The sequence below is a fragment of the Neovison vison genome, chromosome 3 (genome assembly GCF_020171115.1).
Source record: "Neovison vison isolate M4711 chromosome 3, ASM_NN_V1, whole genome shotgun sequence".
Lineage (NCBI taxonomy): Eukaryota > Metazoa > Chordata > Mammalia > Carnivora > Mustelidae > Neogale > Neogale vison.
The window spans coordinates 212,964,252-212,981,952 of record NC_058093.1 but is presented as its reverse complement, the minus strand read 5'-3'; the positions used below and the strand labels follow the sequence as shown (position 1 = coordinate 212,981,952).

The following is a 17,701-nucleotide window of genomic DNA, read 5'->3' as shown; positions in this document are numbered from 1 at the left end:
AAGTCTGGGCTGTTCAGGTACCAAGAAGAGGATTCCTAGTGCTGCCCCTGGCCTCTGCTCACACCATCCTGTCCCTCAGAAAATCCTGGGGGGCCTGGAGTTGCAGGAGGAGAGGCAGAAAAGAGCTGGACTTCTTGCTTTCCGTAGCTTGAGAGCTCAGACTCCAGGGGTAGGGCCCCAGCCCCAGCTGAGCCAGATAGCAGGGCTTCCTAGAATCCACTTTATTATGGCATCTGGCAGGTCTGGTGGACACAGCTCGGACTGGGTCCCTTTCCAGGTGGATTCTGAGGGAGGATGAGGCTGAAGCCCCACAAGGCAGCCCTTCATGTCAGCCCTGGGGCTGACAGTCCCTCACTCATGCCATGCTGCTGCTCAGCTGCATGGCAAAGTCCTGCACATGCTCCTTCAGAGTCTGGCGGGCATCTGCCTGTGCCCGCTTCTCCCGTGCCCGCTCCTGCTGCAGTTTGCTGAGCCGTAGCCGCAGGCGCTGCTCTCGACGCTTGCAGGCCTGCAGCTGGCGCTGGGCCTTGTCCAGGGCATCAAGTGCGGCCTCAGCCCGCCGCTTCCAGAGCAGGGCGCTGCCCACCTGGTAACTGTGCTCGTTCTGGATGTAGGCGCCAGCTGGGGGTGGGAGGCGCAGCATATAGGCCGAGGGTGAGACGGGCCGTGGCTCGAGTGGGGACGGCTGTCTCTCTGGTTCCCGCTCCGGTGAGGGTTGGGCGCTGCAGCCTGCTTCATCTGCCTGGGCACCCAGGGGCCCCAGGAGGTCTGAGAAGGGGCTGCTGAGGCCAGCCTCCAGCCTCCCAGTAGGGGAGGCAGGCAAAGCGGCAGGAGCCGAAGCCTCTTCCACAGGAAAGCAGGTGACATCAGCAGGGGGAGGTGGAGAAAATGGAGTCGTGGGCCCTCGGCCCTCAGAGCAGCTGAGAGGAGAGAGAGAGAGAGAGAGACTAATAGGCCAGGCCAAGGCCTTGCCAGACCCCACTTCACCAGCCCACCGACCCCACTCTGCTGGCTCAGAACCCTGTCCAGCAAGATTGCTGGCAAACTAAATAAACCCGTCTCTCAGGCTTGGGATTGGAGCAAGGCACCCTCCACCCACAGAACACATACCGCTTCCTGCATCGCCGGAGTCGGCTGACGTCGGGGGGGCCAGGTGGGTAACTGTGCCCCTTGGTCTTGGTTGTCCGGCGTAACTTGGAGAAAGACTCAAATATTGTGGGAACTGCCCCCTCCTTCAGCCTGTGATACCCGCTGTGGGGGAAAGCAGCCTGGATGAGATGGACAACACATCCTGCCACCCAGGGCAACCTGCAGGGCACAGAGCTAGCAGGCCCCCAGCGCCCCAGATCAGGCTCTCCCACACTAGCGCTACAGGAGGTGGGTAGGCATGTTGCAAGCACTTAATTTAGGGAAAACCAAGTTAGGTAAGAGTTACACTATTCTCTTCCTCGAAGTTTTGGTGTGTAGAAAAGCTGCACCAGAGCTAGGCTGACCAGCCAAAAGTGTTATTTCATTGTGGACTTGCTGGGAGGACTTAGGTCCTAAGGAACAACCTCTAAAAAAGCTAATGTTTTTCTCCCTTGTCACTGGCACAGTTATCCTGAGGGGATGGGTCTTACGGTCACTGAGGTACAAAGCTGGAAAGATGCAGCCACACTGGGAACCAGGTCTGTCTGTCCGCCAGCGAGTGACTCCAGGATCCTCCTCTCCTGGCCCTAGAGCTGCCCCAATCGGCCAGCCACTCTGATGGTTCAAACCCTGCCCCAGTGATGCTTGCCAAGGAAGCTCACCTGATTCCCACCAGCTCAAAGCAGTTTTCCTCGAAGTGTTTGGAGCAGAAGTAGATGTACTCGGAAGCCGGGTCCCACAGGCCCTGGCCGCTGGGGTCCAGCCGCTGGCAGTTGGCCAGCCACAAGCCTCGCCGCGGGTTGTCCTTCTTGGGAAGTCTGTGGAGCCACAGACCAGTGAGCACCAGGGTGTCTGCAACCCTGGGCTCCAGGTGCTCATGCTCTCCAGACGGCAAGGGCTGGTCCTGCACATACCACCACCAGACCTCCCTTCACCTCTCCAGGTAAACACCGTCCTCCCAAGCCCAGATGAGGAAACAAGCCTCAAGGAGAGCAACTTCCTTAGTACCACCTAGCCGGTAAGAGTCACAGAACATAAGGCCCCAGGCTGGTGATCTCCCGTGCTTCCTCTCCCACCTAGGCTAAGTCGCACCGGCACCGCCCCTTTCACCCTTTCCCATCTACAAGTACAAGCCTCGCGCCAAAGAGAGGATGCACATGCGCAATCGTGTCTCCACGAAGAGGGAAAACGGGCGCATGCGCACGTTAACCTTCCCGCGCCAGCACGCACGCGCGCTGACCTGTGGAAAGAGATGCCGCGGTTGCGCGTCTCGCGCGTGTCCCGTGTGCAGCAGCCGGCGGCGGAGCAGTGACGCGGCATCTGGGGAAGAGGCGGGAGCTTGGTCGTGGGTGGCTGTCCCGGCCCCAAGGGGCCTCGCGCCCCCAGCCGCCGCTCCGCTCCAGGCGGCCCTGGCCTGTCGGGTCTCCCCCGGCCCGATCTCGCCCGAGCCCCGTCCCAGCCCGTTCTCCTGACTCCCGTCAGCGGCACTCACGATCTCGCCATTGCTGCGCCGCCGAAGTCTCGCGAGGAGTGGCGCGCGGTGGAAGTTGGTACCATAGAGACTCAGAAGAGCGGGGCGTTGGCCCGAGGGGCGGGGCGGGCCCCGGAAGCGGCGGGAGCGTATGATCGCCGCCGGATCTGCGCTGTCCCAGCCTACCTGAATGCGTGCGCCGTCACACACAGGGGCCTCTCTTTGTCTTTCCGGCTAGCTCTTGGCCCTTAGCATCTAGGCGCCGAAGGAGCGGTTTCGCTTGGCGGCGCAGAGTCCCGGCCTACAGCTCTGGCGGCGGGGAAGCGGGAAGCTGGCAGGGTCCTGGGACTCACGCTGGCTCCCAGTAAAGCCTAGACTGCAAGAAAGTTAACTCCAGCGAGAACAGAAAGGGGCCACGATGCGTGATCCCAAAGAACCTGACAAAGTCCAGTGCTCATAGCTTACTCCGGGAAAGGTGCCTATAAATTGGATGGGTGTGCGGTGGGCCCTGGTCACATTTTGGGAAAATGTAAGTGGGCAGAAGGTTTTCTTGTTCCTTGAGGCAGGGAGGCAGCTGAGTTAGGGATAAAAACAAAGGCTGGGGGCACGTGGGTGGCTCAGTTGGTTGAGCAGCTGCCTTCGGCTCGGGTCATGGTTCTGGAGTCCCAGGATCAAGTCCCACATCAGGCCCTCTGCTCATCGCCCCTTTCTTTTTTCTTCTTTTTAAAGATTTTATTTATTTATTTGACAGAGATCACAAGTAGTAGACAGAGAGAGACAGGCAGAGAGAAGGGGGAAGCAGGCTCCCTCCCCAGCAGAGAGCCCGATGCGGGGCTCGATTCCAGCACCCTGGGATCATGACCTGAGCTGAAGGCAGAGGCTTTAACCCACTGAGCCACCCTGGCGCCCCCATCGCCCCTTTCATGCTCCCTCTCTCTCTCAAATAAACAGAATCTTTAAAAAAAAAAAAAAAAAAAGAAAAGAAAAAAAAAAAGGCTGGGCGCCTGGGTGGCTCAGTTGGTTAAGCGACTGCTTTCAGCTCAGATCCTGATCCCAGAGTCCTGGATCGGGTCCCGCATCAGGCTCCCTCCTTCATGGGGAGGCTCCTTCTCTATCTGACCTTATTACCTCTCATGCTCTCTCTCAAATAAATAAAATCTTTAAAAACAAAAACAAAGGCCTTAGGAGCGCCTGGGTGTCCCAGTCAGTTGAGCATTCTGCTCTTGGTTTGGCTTAGGTCATGATCTCAGGCTCCTGAGATGGAGCCCCACCTGGGCTTTGCGCTCAGCGCAGAGTTGGCTTGGGATTTTCCCTCCCCCTCCTGCTTGGAGTCTTTTTTTCAAAAGTGAAGATGTATAAATTTTTAAAACAAACGGGCGCCTTGGTGGCTCAGTCAGTTAAGCATCTGCCTTCAGCTCAGGGCCTGATCTTTGGGCTCCCTGCTCAGTAGGGAGCCTGCTTTTCCCTCTCCCCACCCACCCCCTCCTTACTCCTGCTGGTACTCACTTCCTCACTCTCAAATAGATAACGTTAAAAGAAAAAAAAAAAAAAAAGATTTAAAACAGACCAGTTATCCTCCCTCCCCCAAAAAGACCTTGCTGGAAACAGCCTCAGTAAATGCGTTTGCGCTAGGGTGGAGCTGCCTCCTTGGTCCCTCCCACACGACTTGGTGAAAGTAGGCGCTCCACATTTAGGGGAAAAAAAAACATTACTATTTCATTCTCCAAAGGAACACCAAGAGTAAGTGAGAGATTTAAGAATAACCAAAGCATTTTTTTCGAATTCCCTCCACCATGCCTTTTGAAGCCTTCCTTCTAGGGGTAAAGTGATAACTAAACATACGAACATGCTTAATTTTTTTGAGAGGAAACATGTTTTTCCCCCTGGAAATGCACTTTGAAAAGGCAGGTATCTGGATCGGGCATTCTGTCAAGGTGCAGCACAAGGGACACGATGCTTCAATACAGAAACTTTAATAGGTAAACATATCTTGTAATGTTATAGGGGGGGCGATACAAAGGGATGGTAGCCAGGTGCACTCCCATTCAGTACTCTTCCCCTTCTTCGGCCTCTGCTTCCACAGAATCCACACCCACCTCTTCATAATCTTTCTCTAGAGCTGCCAGGTCCTCCCGGGCCTCAGAGAACTCCCCTTCCTCCATGCCTTCCCCCACGTACCAGTGCACAAAGGCTCGCTTTGCGTACATGAGGTCAAACTTATGGTCCAGGCGGGCCCAGGCCTCGGCAATGGCGGTCGTGTTGCTCAGCATGCACACGGCCCGCTGCACCTTGGCCAGGTCACCCCCGGGGACGACAGTGGGGGGTTGGTAGTTGATGCCCACCTGCAAGAGAAAGGGAACATATGGCGATTATAATGTGGCCTCAGAAAAGATAGTTGTTGTTGGTTTTTTTTTTAATTTTATTTACTTATCTGACAGAGCACACAGGTCGGGGGAGTAGCAGGCAGAAGAAGCAGACTCCCCGACGACCAGGGAGCCCAACGTGGGGCTCCGTCCCAGGACCCTGGGACCATGACCGGAGCCAAAGGCAGATGCTTAACCAACTAAGCCACCCAGACTCTCCAGTAGCTTGCTTTTAAAAATGAGCTGTGGACCCAATTTAAATGATTCCTGTATAACTGGTACTTTATTTTTTGACAGTACTGATAAGAATTTAACATCCTTTGACTGTATGCTTTCAGTTCTTAGATTTACCCACACAAGAGCACAAAGCTACAAGTATGAACATTTTTATGTATTTAAAGTACTAATGGCAGGTGCCTGGGTGGCTCAGTGGGTTAAACCTCTGCCTTTGGCTCAGGTCATGATCTCAGGGTTCTGGGATGAAGGCCTCATCCAGCTCTGCTCAGTTGGGAGCCTGCTTCCCCCTCTCTCTCTGCCTGCCTCTCTGCCTACTTGTGATCTCTGTCTCTGTCAAATAAATAAATAAACTCTTTAAACAAAACTGGAAACAAATGTCCACCATGGCAAACTAAATTTTTATAGACCTTTAGTGAAACACTGTGGTCATGAAAAAGAATAAGAACTGTGTCTTGGCATATAAACATGTTCAAGGTGTATATATATGTGTGTGTATATATATATATATTTTAAGATTTTATTTATTTATTTGACAGAACAAGACACAGGGAGAGAAGGAACACAGCAGAGGGAGTGGAAGAGAGAGAAGCAGGCTCCCCGTGGAGCAAGGAGTCTGATGCAGAGAGCTCAATCCCAGGACCCTGGCATCATGACCTTAGCCGAAGGCACACACTTAACGACTGAGCCACCCAGGCACCCCTCAAGGTATATTATATACTTGGCAAAAAGAAAAGCAAGTTGGTTACTATGTGAGTATTTATGCTTAGAAATAACCCTAGGTATTTTTACTCTGGGGTAACAAAACAGGCTAGAGCCATTGATGGCTAAGGGAACATCATTGTGCAGGAGGATAAACACCTGGGAGTGTGCTGAGGCAGTGTCTTGGTGAGCACATAGCAGTTAGCAGCAGCTAGGGACACAGCCAGTCTCCAGAATTGTTATGGGGAGAGACATGGGCCCAGACCTTGACCAGGGGGTAGGGGTGTCCTCCCACAACTCTTAAGGACAGGCCAGCTAGTCCCTCCCAAGTGGGAGTGCCACCAATTCCCTGCTTTCTTTGGCTTGTGTGTACTGAGTCAACTCTGTACTGACAAGAACTTGCATTCTTTGCCCCTATTGCTGGCCTCGACATCACCCAGAACACAAAAAGTATAAATTCCTTTGAAAATACACAGAATGAAGAACAAAGCAAGCTCCAGGGAAGGGGAAGAGGACTTTAGCTTTTCAGCCTTCTGTAGTGTTTTAATATTTTGCTACATATATGCATTTTTATAATAAAAAACTAAACATTTAAACAGAGAATATTGTGTATCCCTGAGTAAATGGTTAGAGAACACAGAATGTAACCACACTCCAGCTGACAAAGAGCTTAGAGCAATAAGAATGCAATATAGTCCCTCTGAGGCTGGCCTGTCTTCTGTAGGAACAATAAAAGCTATGGCTTTTACTGAGCTTTACCCAGTAAAGCTATGGCTTTAGTGAGCCTGAGTGGCTCAGTGGCTTAAGCTTCTGCCTTTGGCTCAAGTCGTGACCTCAGGGTCCTGGGATCAAGCCCCACATGGGACTTCTCTGCTCAGCAGGGAGCCTGCTTCCCCCTCTCTCTCTGCCTGCCTCTCTGCTCATGTGATCTGTCAAATAAATAAATAAAATCTTTAAAAAAAAAAAAAAAAAAGCCATAGCTTTCTGTACCTCCTCACAGACTGGCCTTCATGCTGGTTCACAGGAGCCAGAGATTCAGGAGAGGGAGCTGAGCGGAGAGCCCGATGTGGGACTCGATCCCAGGACCCCAGGATCATGACCTGAGCCGAAGGCAGCGGCTTAACCCACTGAGCCACCCAGGCGCCCTGTCCTGATGATTTCTGAAGGTGTTTGGAGAGCTGTACATTCCAGTTATTTCAGATTGAAAATGATGAGAAGCAGAAGAAATGTGTGTCATCTGGTCCCATTTGGAATGGCTGTAGCTAACCTGTAACTGCACAGAAGTTGAATCTGTCTGGCCCTGTCAGCCCCCACTTTTTCTATGTCAGATACCTTGATACAGATCATCTCTGATGGCATAAAAATGATGGATTTAAAGTGACTCATAGGAAAGGGTAAACTTTATGACAGGTTTCACCAATTGGAAATAGCCACAAATCTTACATGAGAAGTTTGCAGACCTTAGAAGTTAGAGGTCAAAGTTTAAATCTATTCCACGCATCTAATTGCCAAGTTCTTGACTTGGGTGGAAGAAGTTCTCTTTCAGTCACTGTAACCTTCAGAAGGTAAGGATATTCAAGGCAGCTTCACCTGGGAGGCACTGTGGGGGTTGCCTTGTGACCTTGCCTGCTTTCCTCTCTCTCTCTCTCTCTGCCTACTTGTGATTTCTCTCTGTCAAATAAATAAATAAAATCTTAAAAAAAAAAAAAAAAAAGAAATCATCAGGACATACAAATAGGAGGGTCCACAGCTTTGTAAAGTGCAGAAACCCAAGGGTGAACAACCACTTTTAACTACAAAGGGCACAGAGTTCTCAAATCCAGGCATAGTGAGGCACTTAGCTGCATTATCATAATAGGTCTAGAGCCTGACAATCTGTTATTTGGCTTCCAAGACATGTTCCCTTTTTCTTGGCAGACATTTCACTATGAAACTAAGCAGAGTTGAAGGAGCCACCTATTTATTATCAATGTGATCACGTACGACCCAGCATTCCCAGTGTGGTTTAGAGAAACAAGAGTGAACTCGTCAGCCCCTACAGTAAACACTGTGTAACCAATTTAAAATTCTGCTTACAGATCTGTAAGTTTTGCCTAAACTGCAGTGAACAGAGATGTCTGAAGTTATGTAAAGTCTAAACAACACTATTTCTAATACAAAACACCACAGACCTAACAAACTCAGGTAAGCAAAGAGAGAAATGTGGAGAGACCAGACATACAGTCAGACTGTCTCTGATGCGCTCTGCATCACTTGCTGCCCATGGGGCCTTTAAGATACTAACAGCTGTTCAGCTCAGTCTTTACACTGTAAGATGTCAGTAATACTACCCTGGGAAACTTTATAGGGTGGTTCTAAGAAATAAGGATACATGAAGTAGTTGATATGCCCTTAGCAAATTCCTAAACTTGTTTTCCTTGCAGCCTAGCTGCCATGGAACAGGGGTATTCTCCACAAAGGGCATGCTGTGCTGGGTCTGCTGCTGCTGACAGGTAAAAACCACTCTGCATCGCCCAGTCCTACCTTAAATCCAGTCGGGCACCAATCCACAAACTGGATGGTGCGCTTGGTCTTGATGGTGGCGATGGCTGCGTTGACATCTTTCGGGACCACGTCCCCCCTGTACAACATGCAGCAGGCCATGTACTTGCCATGCCGAGGGTCACACTTGACCATCTGGTTGGCCGGCTCGAAGCAGGCATTGGTGATCTCAGCCACAGACAGCTGCTCGTGGTAGGCCTTCTCGGCAGAGATGACCGGGGCGTACGTGGCCAGGGGAAAGTGGATGCGGGGGTACGGGACCAGGTTGGTCTGGAATTCCGTCAAGTCCACGTTCAGGGCCCCATCGAATCGCAGGGAGGCCGTGATGGAGGACACGATCTGCCCGATCAGACGATTGAGGTTGGTGTACGTGGGCCGCTCGATATCCAGGTTGCGCCGACATATGTCGTAGATGGCTTCGTTGTCCACCATGAAGGCACAGTCGGAATGCTCCAGGGTCGTGTGGGTGGTCAGGATGGAGTTGTAGGGCTCCACCACGGCCGTGGACACCTGGGGAGCTGGGTAAATGGCAAATTCCAGCTTGGACTTCTTGCCGTAGTCCACCGACAGCCGCTCCATGAGCAGAGACGCGAACCCAGAGCCGGTGCCGCCCCCGAAACTGTGGAAGATGAGGAAGCCCTGCAGCCCCGTGCACAGATCCGCCTGAGAGAAATCACAGACCGCGGGTCAGCGCCTGCAGAAGCCACACCGCCGACCTCCAGCGAGCCACGGTCACTCCTCTTTTCCTCTGCAGGACGCTACGCGTTCGAATCGTCCACAGCGCACACGCGGGACACTCAGAAGCAAAGCAAGGCGGACGTTAAGATGGATGGATGATGGACGCACGAAGCCACCCGTGAAGGAAGACGGGGACTCAAGATTCTGGCCTGGGGTTTGGCCAGAGTGACCTTGAGGTCCCCATCCCCACCCGCCCTCCCGTCCAGGGCAATGTCCGCAGGACGCCCTCTTACCAGTTTGCGGATCCGGTCCAGGACCAGGTCGACGATCTCCTTGCCGATGGTATAGTGGCCTCTGGCGTAATTATTGGCTGCGTCCTCCTTCCCGGTGATCAGCTGCTCCGGGTGGAAGAGCTGCCGGTAGGTCCCCGTGCGCACTTCATCTACAAAGAGGATGCGTGGGACGCGTGTCTTTCAGGCCTGTTGTTAACTCACCAAGAGGGAGGGATTCGGGGACCCGTTGCATCTACCATGCACATGCTGGGCCTTGGGGGTCAGCAGTGTCAGTGTCTCACAGGAAATGTCTCTCTGTGACGTGCAGACCACAGCTGCGATCTGTGGCCCTAGCGGGGAAAGTCAACTGGAGGTACAAAGTCTGACCGGTTCCCAAAGAAGGGAAAAAGCTCACACCTGCACACACGCGATTATTTCTTCCCAGCTGTAGCTACAGCAACAGTGTGCCTAAGAAGCCCTTACATATTAGACAGTCACCAGGTCAGCGTGACTTCTGCCAGGCAGTCCCGACAGGGCACCCTAGGTGGCCTGTGGCTCACAGACTTCAGGCTGGCATTCTGTCTCCTCCTGGGTGGCCATGAAAGGTGCGTCTCTGCAGCTCTCCCTGGCCACCACCTCAGGCTTCTCAGCTGGTGGATCCCAAGGAATGTTCTCTATTTACCTTCTGCGTCTAAGATGCAGGTCAAGACCCTTGTGCACCAGCAACACCTTGTGGGCAGCGTTAACGAAGGACCCGTGACCGGGCACCCTGTACCTTGGTCTACACAACCACCTGCCTGGGTCTGAGAGGGCCTCGAGTGAATCTATTACCAGCCTCTTTTTCCTGGATATTAGGTTCTCCTGCATTAGGAGCCTCGGTGCCAAAGACACCTGAAGCACTCACCCTGTAGTTTCTCATCTAACACAGTCACAGGCATATACTCGTGTGTCCCATCCTTTCTGGGGAAGGATTCAAAGGAGCACAGGGGATGTGGGTGGGGCTTTAGGGAGACTCACTGTCCCAGGAAAGCTGCCCAAGTGCCCCAGTACCTACCGACCACGGTGGGCTCCAGGTCCACAAACACCGCCCTGGGCACATGCTTGCCAGCCCCAGTCTCGCTGAAGAACGTGTTGAAGGAGTCATCCCCACCGCCGATGGTTTTGTCACTTGGCATCTGACCGTCAGGCTGAATTCCATGTTCAAGGCAGTACAATTCCCAGCAGGCATTGCCGATCTGGACACCTGCCTGCCCCACGTGGATAGAGATGCACTCGCGCTGGGAACCAGAACACAAACCTTGAGACCTCCTTGTTTTTTAGGCAGTCGAGACTATATGGCATGCAAAACATAATAACATATATATACATATATATGTTTCAACATCTAAATCATTTACAAGCCTTTCCCAGAAGGCTTATGTGACCCTTTTGTCACTGTGAAAACTAAGATGCTCTAAACCACCCTAGCTACTAAGTTCCAGACTTAGCCCCTATACAAAAGTGTTTGCGACCATATGTGTCCTGTCAATAATAAGCTCTGCATTGTCCCTAGTCATACTTAGTCTCTAAAGAACATTAGTTCTTGATGCTGTCCTGTCCAAAGACCGGGTAACAGGTAACATAGATTCATGGAGGGACAAGTGGACTAGCACACAGGTTACCACAGCTCAGGTGCCACTGGTCACTGTATGTGTGTCTTCTATCTACCCATCTACATATATCCTCTATTTTTCTCCGTCTAGGTTTGTGTTCAGGGAGGCTGACCCATGTGGACTACATTAAAAGGGCTGCTTTGCCCCTGGCTTCTGGTTGCTTTAGCCAGTGGCAGGCATCAGCAGGAGACAGGGAGGTTAGAGGACAGTGTGGTCAGGGTGCTCACTTCCTGGCTCCCTCCTGCCATACTTCCATGGGTTCCTTGAGTGTTTATCAAGGCCAGAAACTTTTAGCAGACAGTGCTTTTGATAAAGCTACCTTCTTAACTTCCAGTAACCGCTCCCTCATTTCACCTTCAAAGCTAGGAGTTAAAGGCTACCAGACATCACAAGTGCTACAACATTGCACTGTCTGTTGGTGGTTTCCTTAGACCCTGCCCATAGCTTTATAGATGGTACCTTTTTAAAGATTTTCTTCAAAGTACATATTTTGACTGCATCATACCTTTCCTGCCAGGAACCTAACTGCACAGTCATTAATCATGATCCCAGGGTCCTGGGATAGAGTCCTGCATCAGGCTCCTTGCTTGGCAGAGAGCCTGCTTCTCCCTCTGCCTGCCACTCCCCCTGCTTGTGCTCATCCATTCACTCTGACAAATACATTTTAAAAATCTTTAAAAAGTGGGGGGGGGGCAATGTGCTAGGTGATCTCCAAGGCCACTTTCATCTGATTATCTAACCAATGAAACAAATCAAAAGCAGTCAGGAAATCATTCCTAGCTTTTTTTTTTTTTTTTTTAAAGATTTTACTTATTTATTTGACAGAGATCACAAGTAGGCAGAGAGGCAGGCTCCCTGCTGAGCAGAGAGCCCAAGGTGGGGTTTGATCCCCAGGACCCTGGGATCATGACCCGAGCTGAAGGCAGAGGCTTTAACCCACTGTGCCACCCAGGCGCCCCCATTCCTAGCTTTCAACAGAAAGCCATTATAAATTCATTGCCAACCTCAGCTGGATCATTAAAATCTTACATTTCTTTAGTCAGCTTTATCTCCTCACTGAAAAAAATTATTTGAAACTTCCTGTGTTCTTTTCAAGCTCCAGTCCAACTGCTCTCTTCATATTACCAGATAACCTCGTTCCCTACTTACCCAGAAGCTTCACAACTTCCAGCCAGCAAATGTGCAGAAGCTCTCCTCATTCCTTTACTTTACAATAAAACTATGTTTCCTCCTATCAATAATCTATTGTTTCTATTGATCCCCTACCCAGCAACAGTCCTCAAAGTTATCTGGAGTTGCCAAGCCACTGGAGATCCATATACCTGTTCAGGATACATGGAAATTAAAGCAATATCATAGTCGGGACTGCTAAGGTGACCAGTCCTCCTCATCATGTTCACAACTGCATTGATGGTGCATAATTAGAGGTGGGTAAAACTGCTGGCGCTTGAGCACAAATCAAGGTAGTGGCACCAAACTGTACCAGTGTTCGTTAGATTTCTCACATTTATGCACTCACAGTAAAAAGACACAAAAAAAGAAGATCAATTGGCCAATTTCATTTAAGAATGTTCATGATGAAGCAAAAATGATTATTGATTTTATAAAATCTCCAACCTTGGGGCAGCTGGGTGGCTCAGTCAGTTAAGCATCTCTTTTTAATTTTTAAGCAGATTTTTAATTTTTTTTATTTTTTACTTTTATATTTTTTAAAATTTCATTTGACAGAGAGAGCCACAGTAAGAGAGGGAACACAAGCAGAGTGGGAGAGGGAGAAGCACACTTCCCGCGGAGCAGGGAGCCAATCCCAGGACCCTGGGATCATGACTGAGCCCAAGAAGGATACTTGACTGAGTCACCCACAGTCCCCTATTTTATTTATTTTACAAGATTTACTTATTTGTCAGAGAGAGAGCACACACACAAGCAGGGGGAGCAGTAGGCAGAGCAGGCAGAGGAAGAAGCAGGGAGACGGATGTAGGACTCAATCCCTAGACCTTGGGATCATGAGCTGACCCAAAGGCAGCTACTTAACCAACTGAGACACCTAGGTGACCCAAGCATCTGACTCTTTTAAGATTTTATTTGAGAGAGAAAGAGAGAGAGAGATCGATCACAAGTAGGCAGAGAGGCAGGCAGAGAGAGAGGGGTTAGCAGGCTCCCTGCTAAGCAGAGCGCCTGATGCGGGGCTCAATCCCAGGACCCTGAGACCATGACCTGAGCTGAAGTGAAGTCAGAGACTTAGCCCTCTGAGTCACCCAGGCACCCCTCTCCCCCGAAGTGTCTGACTCTTGATTTCAATTCAGTTAATGATCGCAGGGTCCTGGGATCCAGTCCTGTGTTCATCAGGGAGTCTGCTTGAGGAGTCTCTCTCTCCCTCCCCCACCCCACCACCGGCCCACCCCCGCTCACATGTTCTCTCTCTAAAGTTAAATATATCTTTAAAAAAAATAAAATCTCTATCCTCAAGAACTGTGACAAAATAGAAAATATTCATAAAGTACTTTTGTACCTACTAAAATACAGCTGTCTTTGAGAAACGGCACTTGTGTGTTTTGAGTTGCCAACGGAACTAGCTGCTTTTCCCTTGGAATGTTATTTTCCCACAAAGAGTTGACAAACTATGGCTATTCTGACTTGGATACTTGTAATTTATGTTAAAATGTGCTGCCTCAAAGTGAACAAATTAGCTTCTCGTTTTAAATTTCTAACATGACAAATGCTTATTGATGTAGCCCACATAAAACAAAAGCTCCTTGGAGTCCTGGATCACTTGTAATACTGTAGGGATGTCCTGGGACCCGAAAATTTGAGAATCACTCTCCAGTCTTCAGAAGCCCAACGCTATTTCTGGTCTTCTCAGAGGCTGATTGGAGGCCACCCCAAAAACCCAGCTGCCAACCTGGCTCCTTCAAGGCACAATTTCTGAGGCGCCACCTGCACCTGCCGGCCCTCCCCTACCCCCAACCTCAGACACTCCCATGATGCAGGTCGCCGCTACCCTTGAGGCCCACACACCCAGAAGACAAGCGAGAGGATGACGATCTGCTCGTCCCCTTAGCCCCGGACCTCCCCTGCGCACCCCAGCCCCTTCTTCAGCCGACGCCTGCCCCCCTGCCATGGAACCCCGGTCCCGGCGTCCGTCCTAGTCTTGCCCCTCCCTGTCGCCTCACGTGGCGGGCTTCGCCCACAGAGCAAGAGTGGCCGGGGTCCTGCCAATGGCAGGCCAGGCCCTGGGGTCTTACCATGGTGAGCTCAGCTGCTGCCCAACGCCGCTACTCGACCTCAACTGCCGCCACAGACGCCACGCGCCCAACTGCCGCCACCGGACTGTGCACACTGCTGGGGGTTGGCCCGCCGCTGCGCAGGCGCCAACTGGTCGTCAGCGCCTCGGGGCAGACCGAAGCCTGGAATCCCGCTTCCGATTGGCCATTGCTTGACTCGCGGAGTATGGTGCCTTCAGATTGGATACGGCTGTGGCGGGAAGACTACCGCTGAGCCAAAGGCGGAGAGTTCTTGTGCCTCCTGGGCCTTTAGGTTAGGTGGTTTTCCCTGCGTCGGGCACTGGACATTTTCATGCGTTTAAGTCCCCAGCGTGCGAATGGCTTCAAGTCAAGATTGTGTCGCCTTCTCACTTGGAGCCTCAGGCCCATTCATCTGCCTGTTCCTGATTCAGGTCTTTGCAAACATGACCACCCTCCTGGAGGTCTGCCCATCATCCAATCCAAAGGACAGTTGCTTCACCCTGCCCAGCTAGCCAGTAAAGGACTGGCACCGAGCTTTCGCCGTGAAGATAGACTATTTATTGGTGGGGTGCCGCCCAGAAGCATGGGAAACCAATGCTCAAAGTCCCGAACTTCCTGATGCCTTATAAGGAGGATTTTTAAGGGCAAAATTTGGGTCAGGGGTCTCCTGAGAAGGTGGACGCTATTGATCGGAAGCTCATGAAGTCATGTTCACAGACGTTACTTTGTTACGTGAGGTGGCTTCCTCCCATCCACGGAAGTGTGCTCTATCTCGGGGGGCTTGGAATCTGAAAAACCTATTTCTTAGGTTAGAGGTTTTATTAGGAGCACCTGGTGATTGTGTGTTTGGGACAGTGCTGATCAGCTGCATCTAGATGCCTAACTAACTGTTCCGTGAGTGAGCTAGTGGGGTCATGATCCTTTGAATAAGTGAACATTTCTGTCTCTTGGGCCTGCTCCATTCCCTAGCAGGTCGAGCGGTGCTTGCAGAGGATTTGACCTCTAGTGTTCATTCTTTCATCTGAACTAGCAAGGTGGATGCCAGCTTTTTACCTAAAGTCTGCACCCTCTTTCTTGTCCACCCCATTTCTGGTGTAGAAAGGCCTTTGCCATCCAGCACCTGGGACCAGTTGGGATTTGGTTCCTTCTTTAATATGAACTGAGTTTCTAGAAACAAGGGAGTGGAAGGGTATACCCCAGCCTCCCCTACACCCCCAAGAGCTGGGTTGGAGCTCAGTGTCCATTTTGGGAGACTTTGGAATAAAGTCTTTCATTCCATAAAGCTTGATTCAACTTTCTTTAGGATCTAATGTGTATTTATTTTTGAGAAGAGCAGAGTAAGAGGAACTCTGGCATACTCTCAGTTTGTCATCCAAATGCCACACCCTTTCTGGCGATTCCCCAGAGTGTGTTGGAGCAGACCCTTATCTTCTTCTTAGAGAAGGATGGAGAACTCAACCCCTGCAGTGGGACACACAAGACAGAGGAGCTGGAATTTTTCTGTAGGCCTTGGGAACATGCAAACAGTGTGATTAGGTCTGCCCTTAGAAAGGCAACTTTGGCAACAGGAGGGAGGGAGATAGAGGGAGGTCAGGGGAGAGTCACAGAAATTAGGAGCAATCTTCCCTGCTTCTCCCCAGGAGAGTGAATCCTTCTATCTTAGCTCACCTGCCATAACAAAACACCATAGACTTATGGTTAGCTTAAGCACAGAGGTTTATTTTTTCACAGTTCTGGCGGCTAGAAGTGCAATGTCAAGTTCTGGAAGGGTTGGTCTCAAGCAAGGTCTGTCTTCCTGACTTGCTAAAGGCTGCCTTCTTGCTGTATCTGCCTACAGGGGTGGAGGAGAGAGAAAGCTCTCTGGTGTTTCTTTCTTTTTTTTTTTTTAAAGATTTTATTTATTTATTTGACAGAGAGAGATCACAAGTAGGCAGAGAGGCAGGCAGAGAGAGAGAGGAGGAAGCAGGCTCCCTGCTGAGCAGAGAGCCCGATGCGGGACTCGATCCCAGGACCCTGAGATCATGACCTGAGCCGAAGGCAGCGGCTTAACCCACTGAGCCACCCAGGCGCCCTGGTGTTTCTTTTTTAAGGACACTAATATTAACAGATTAGGGCCCCACTCATATGACCTCATTTAACATCAGTTACCTCCTATCTCCAAATACAGTCACACTGGGGGTTGGGGCTTCAACATAGGAATTGAGGGTGAAGACTCAATTTAGTCTATAGTACCCTCCCATCTCAGGGCTCCAACTGTACCACAAAAATAATTGAATTATAGCCTCTATCACATTTTATTTTTATTTTTCAAAAACATTTATTATTTTAGAGAGAAAGAGAGCACAAGCAGAGGGAGAGGGAGATAAGCAGACTTCAGCTGAGTAGGGAGTCTGACCTGGGGCACAACCCCAGGGTCATTAATAAACATTTTAATATGTCTGGGGTTCTTTTTAGTGTTTTTTCCTGCATATATACACTTCTACATGTTTTTTACACAATCTGGACCCAACAATAGGGTTTGTTTTGTTTTGGTAACAGCTTTCTTGAGATATAATTCACCTACTATACAATTCACCCTTTTTTTTTAAAAAAAAGATTTTATTTATTTATTTGACAGAGAGAAATCACAAGCAGATGGAGAGGCAGGCAGAGAGAGAGAGAGGGAAGCAGGCTCCCTGCTGAGCAGAGAGCCCGATGCGGGACTCGATCCCAGGACCCTGAGATCATGACCTGAGCCGAAGGCAGCGGCTTAACCCACTGAGCCACCCAGGCGCACCTACAATTCACCCTTTTTAAAGATTTTTTTGAATTTTTAAGTAATTGTGGGGCTTGAACTCACAACCCAGAAATCAAACTCTCCCGACTGAGCCAGTCAGGCACCCGACAATTCACTCATTTAAAGTGGTGTACAATCCAGTAGTTCGTAGTATATTCATACTTGTGCAACCATCACCACAATCAACTTTAGAACATTTTGATCACCTCCCGAAGAAACCCCTGCCCTTTCACTGTCAGCTCCCAGTCCCTCCCATCTCCCCAACTCTAGGCAACTTCTTTATTTTTTTTTAAAGATTTTTACTTTATTTATTTGACAGACAGAGATCACAAGTAGGCAGAGAGGCAGGCAGAGAGAGAGGGGGAAGCAGGCTCCCTGCTAAACAGAGATTCCGATGCGGGGCTCGATCCCAGGACCCTGAGATCATGACCTGAGCCGAAGGCAGAGGCTTAACCCACTGAGCCACCCAGGCACCCCTATTTTTTTTAAATTCATTTTATTTTTTAAAAGTAATCTCTCACCCAACATGGAAGTCAAACCTACAACCCCGAGATTAAGAGTCAGGCACTCTACGAACTGAGCCAGCCTGGTGGCCCCTGCCCTAGGCAACTTCTGATCTACTTTCTGTCGCTATAGGCC

The 17,701-nt window shown here is 50.5% G+C and overlaps 2 protein-coding genes and 2 long non-coding RNA genes across 5 annotated transcripts; 2 read left to right on the top strand and 2 right to left on the bottom strand.

The window, feature by feature from the left end:
* Nucleotides 1-134: 134 nt before the first annotated feature.
* THAP7 (THAP domain containing 7) lies at nt 135-2,651 on the bottom strand. The gene is made up of 5 exons (XM_044243759.1): nt 2,621-2,651; nt 2,369-2,448; nt 1,791-1,946; nt 1,111-1,251; nt 135-920 (listed from the first exon to the last, which is right to left on the bottom strand). The coding sequence occupies exons 2-5, from the start codon at nt 2,446-2,448 to the stop codon at nt 356-358; spliced, it is 942 nt and encodes a 313-aa protein (XP_044099694.1). The 5' UTR covers nt 2,621-2,651; the 3' UTR covers nt 135-355.
* A 1,866-nt stretch (nt 2,652-4,517) lies between these two features.
* LOC122903185 (tubulin alpha-3 chain) lies at nt 4,518-10,583 on the bottom strand. Of its 2 annotated transcripts, none has more exons than XM_044243762.1 (4): nt 10,444-10,583; nt 9,411-9,559; nt 8,422-9,102; nt 4,518-4,941 (listed from the first exon to the last, which is right to left on the bottom strand). In XM_044243762.1, the coding sequence occupies exons 1-4, from the start codon at nt 10,562-10,564 to the stop codon at nt 4,645-4,647; spliced, it is 1,248 nt and encodes a 415-aa protein (XP_044099697.1). In that variant the 5' UTR covers nt 10,565-10,583; the 3' UTR covers nt 4,518-4,644. The 2 variants fall into 2 exon arrangements, with proteins under 2 accessions (XP_044099697.1, XP_044099695.1); XM_044243760.1 differs by having other exon boundaries at nt 9,411-9,587; nt 10,448-10,583.
* Nucleotides 5,880-8,426, top strand: LOC122903187. Its single transcript, XR_006383931.1, has 3 exons — nt 5,880-5,904; nt 7,977-8,082; nt 8,322-8,426. It is a non-coding gene; the product is annotated as an uncharacterized LOC122903187 (long non-coding RNA).
* LOC122903186 lies at nt 9,069-14,192 on the top strand. The gene is made up of 3 exons (XR_006383930.1): nt 9,069-9,536; nt 12,138-12,468; nt 13,905-14,192. It is a non-coding gene; the product is annotated as an uncharacterized LOC122903186 (long non-coding RNA).
* Nucleotides 14,193-17,701: the final 3,509 nt, after the last annotated feature.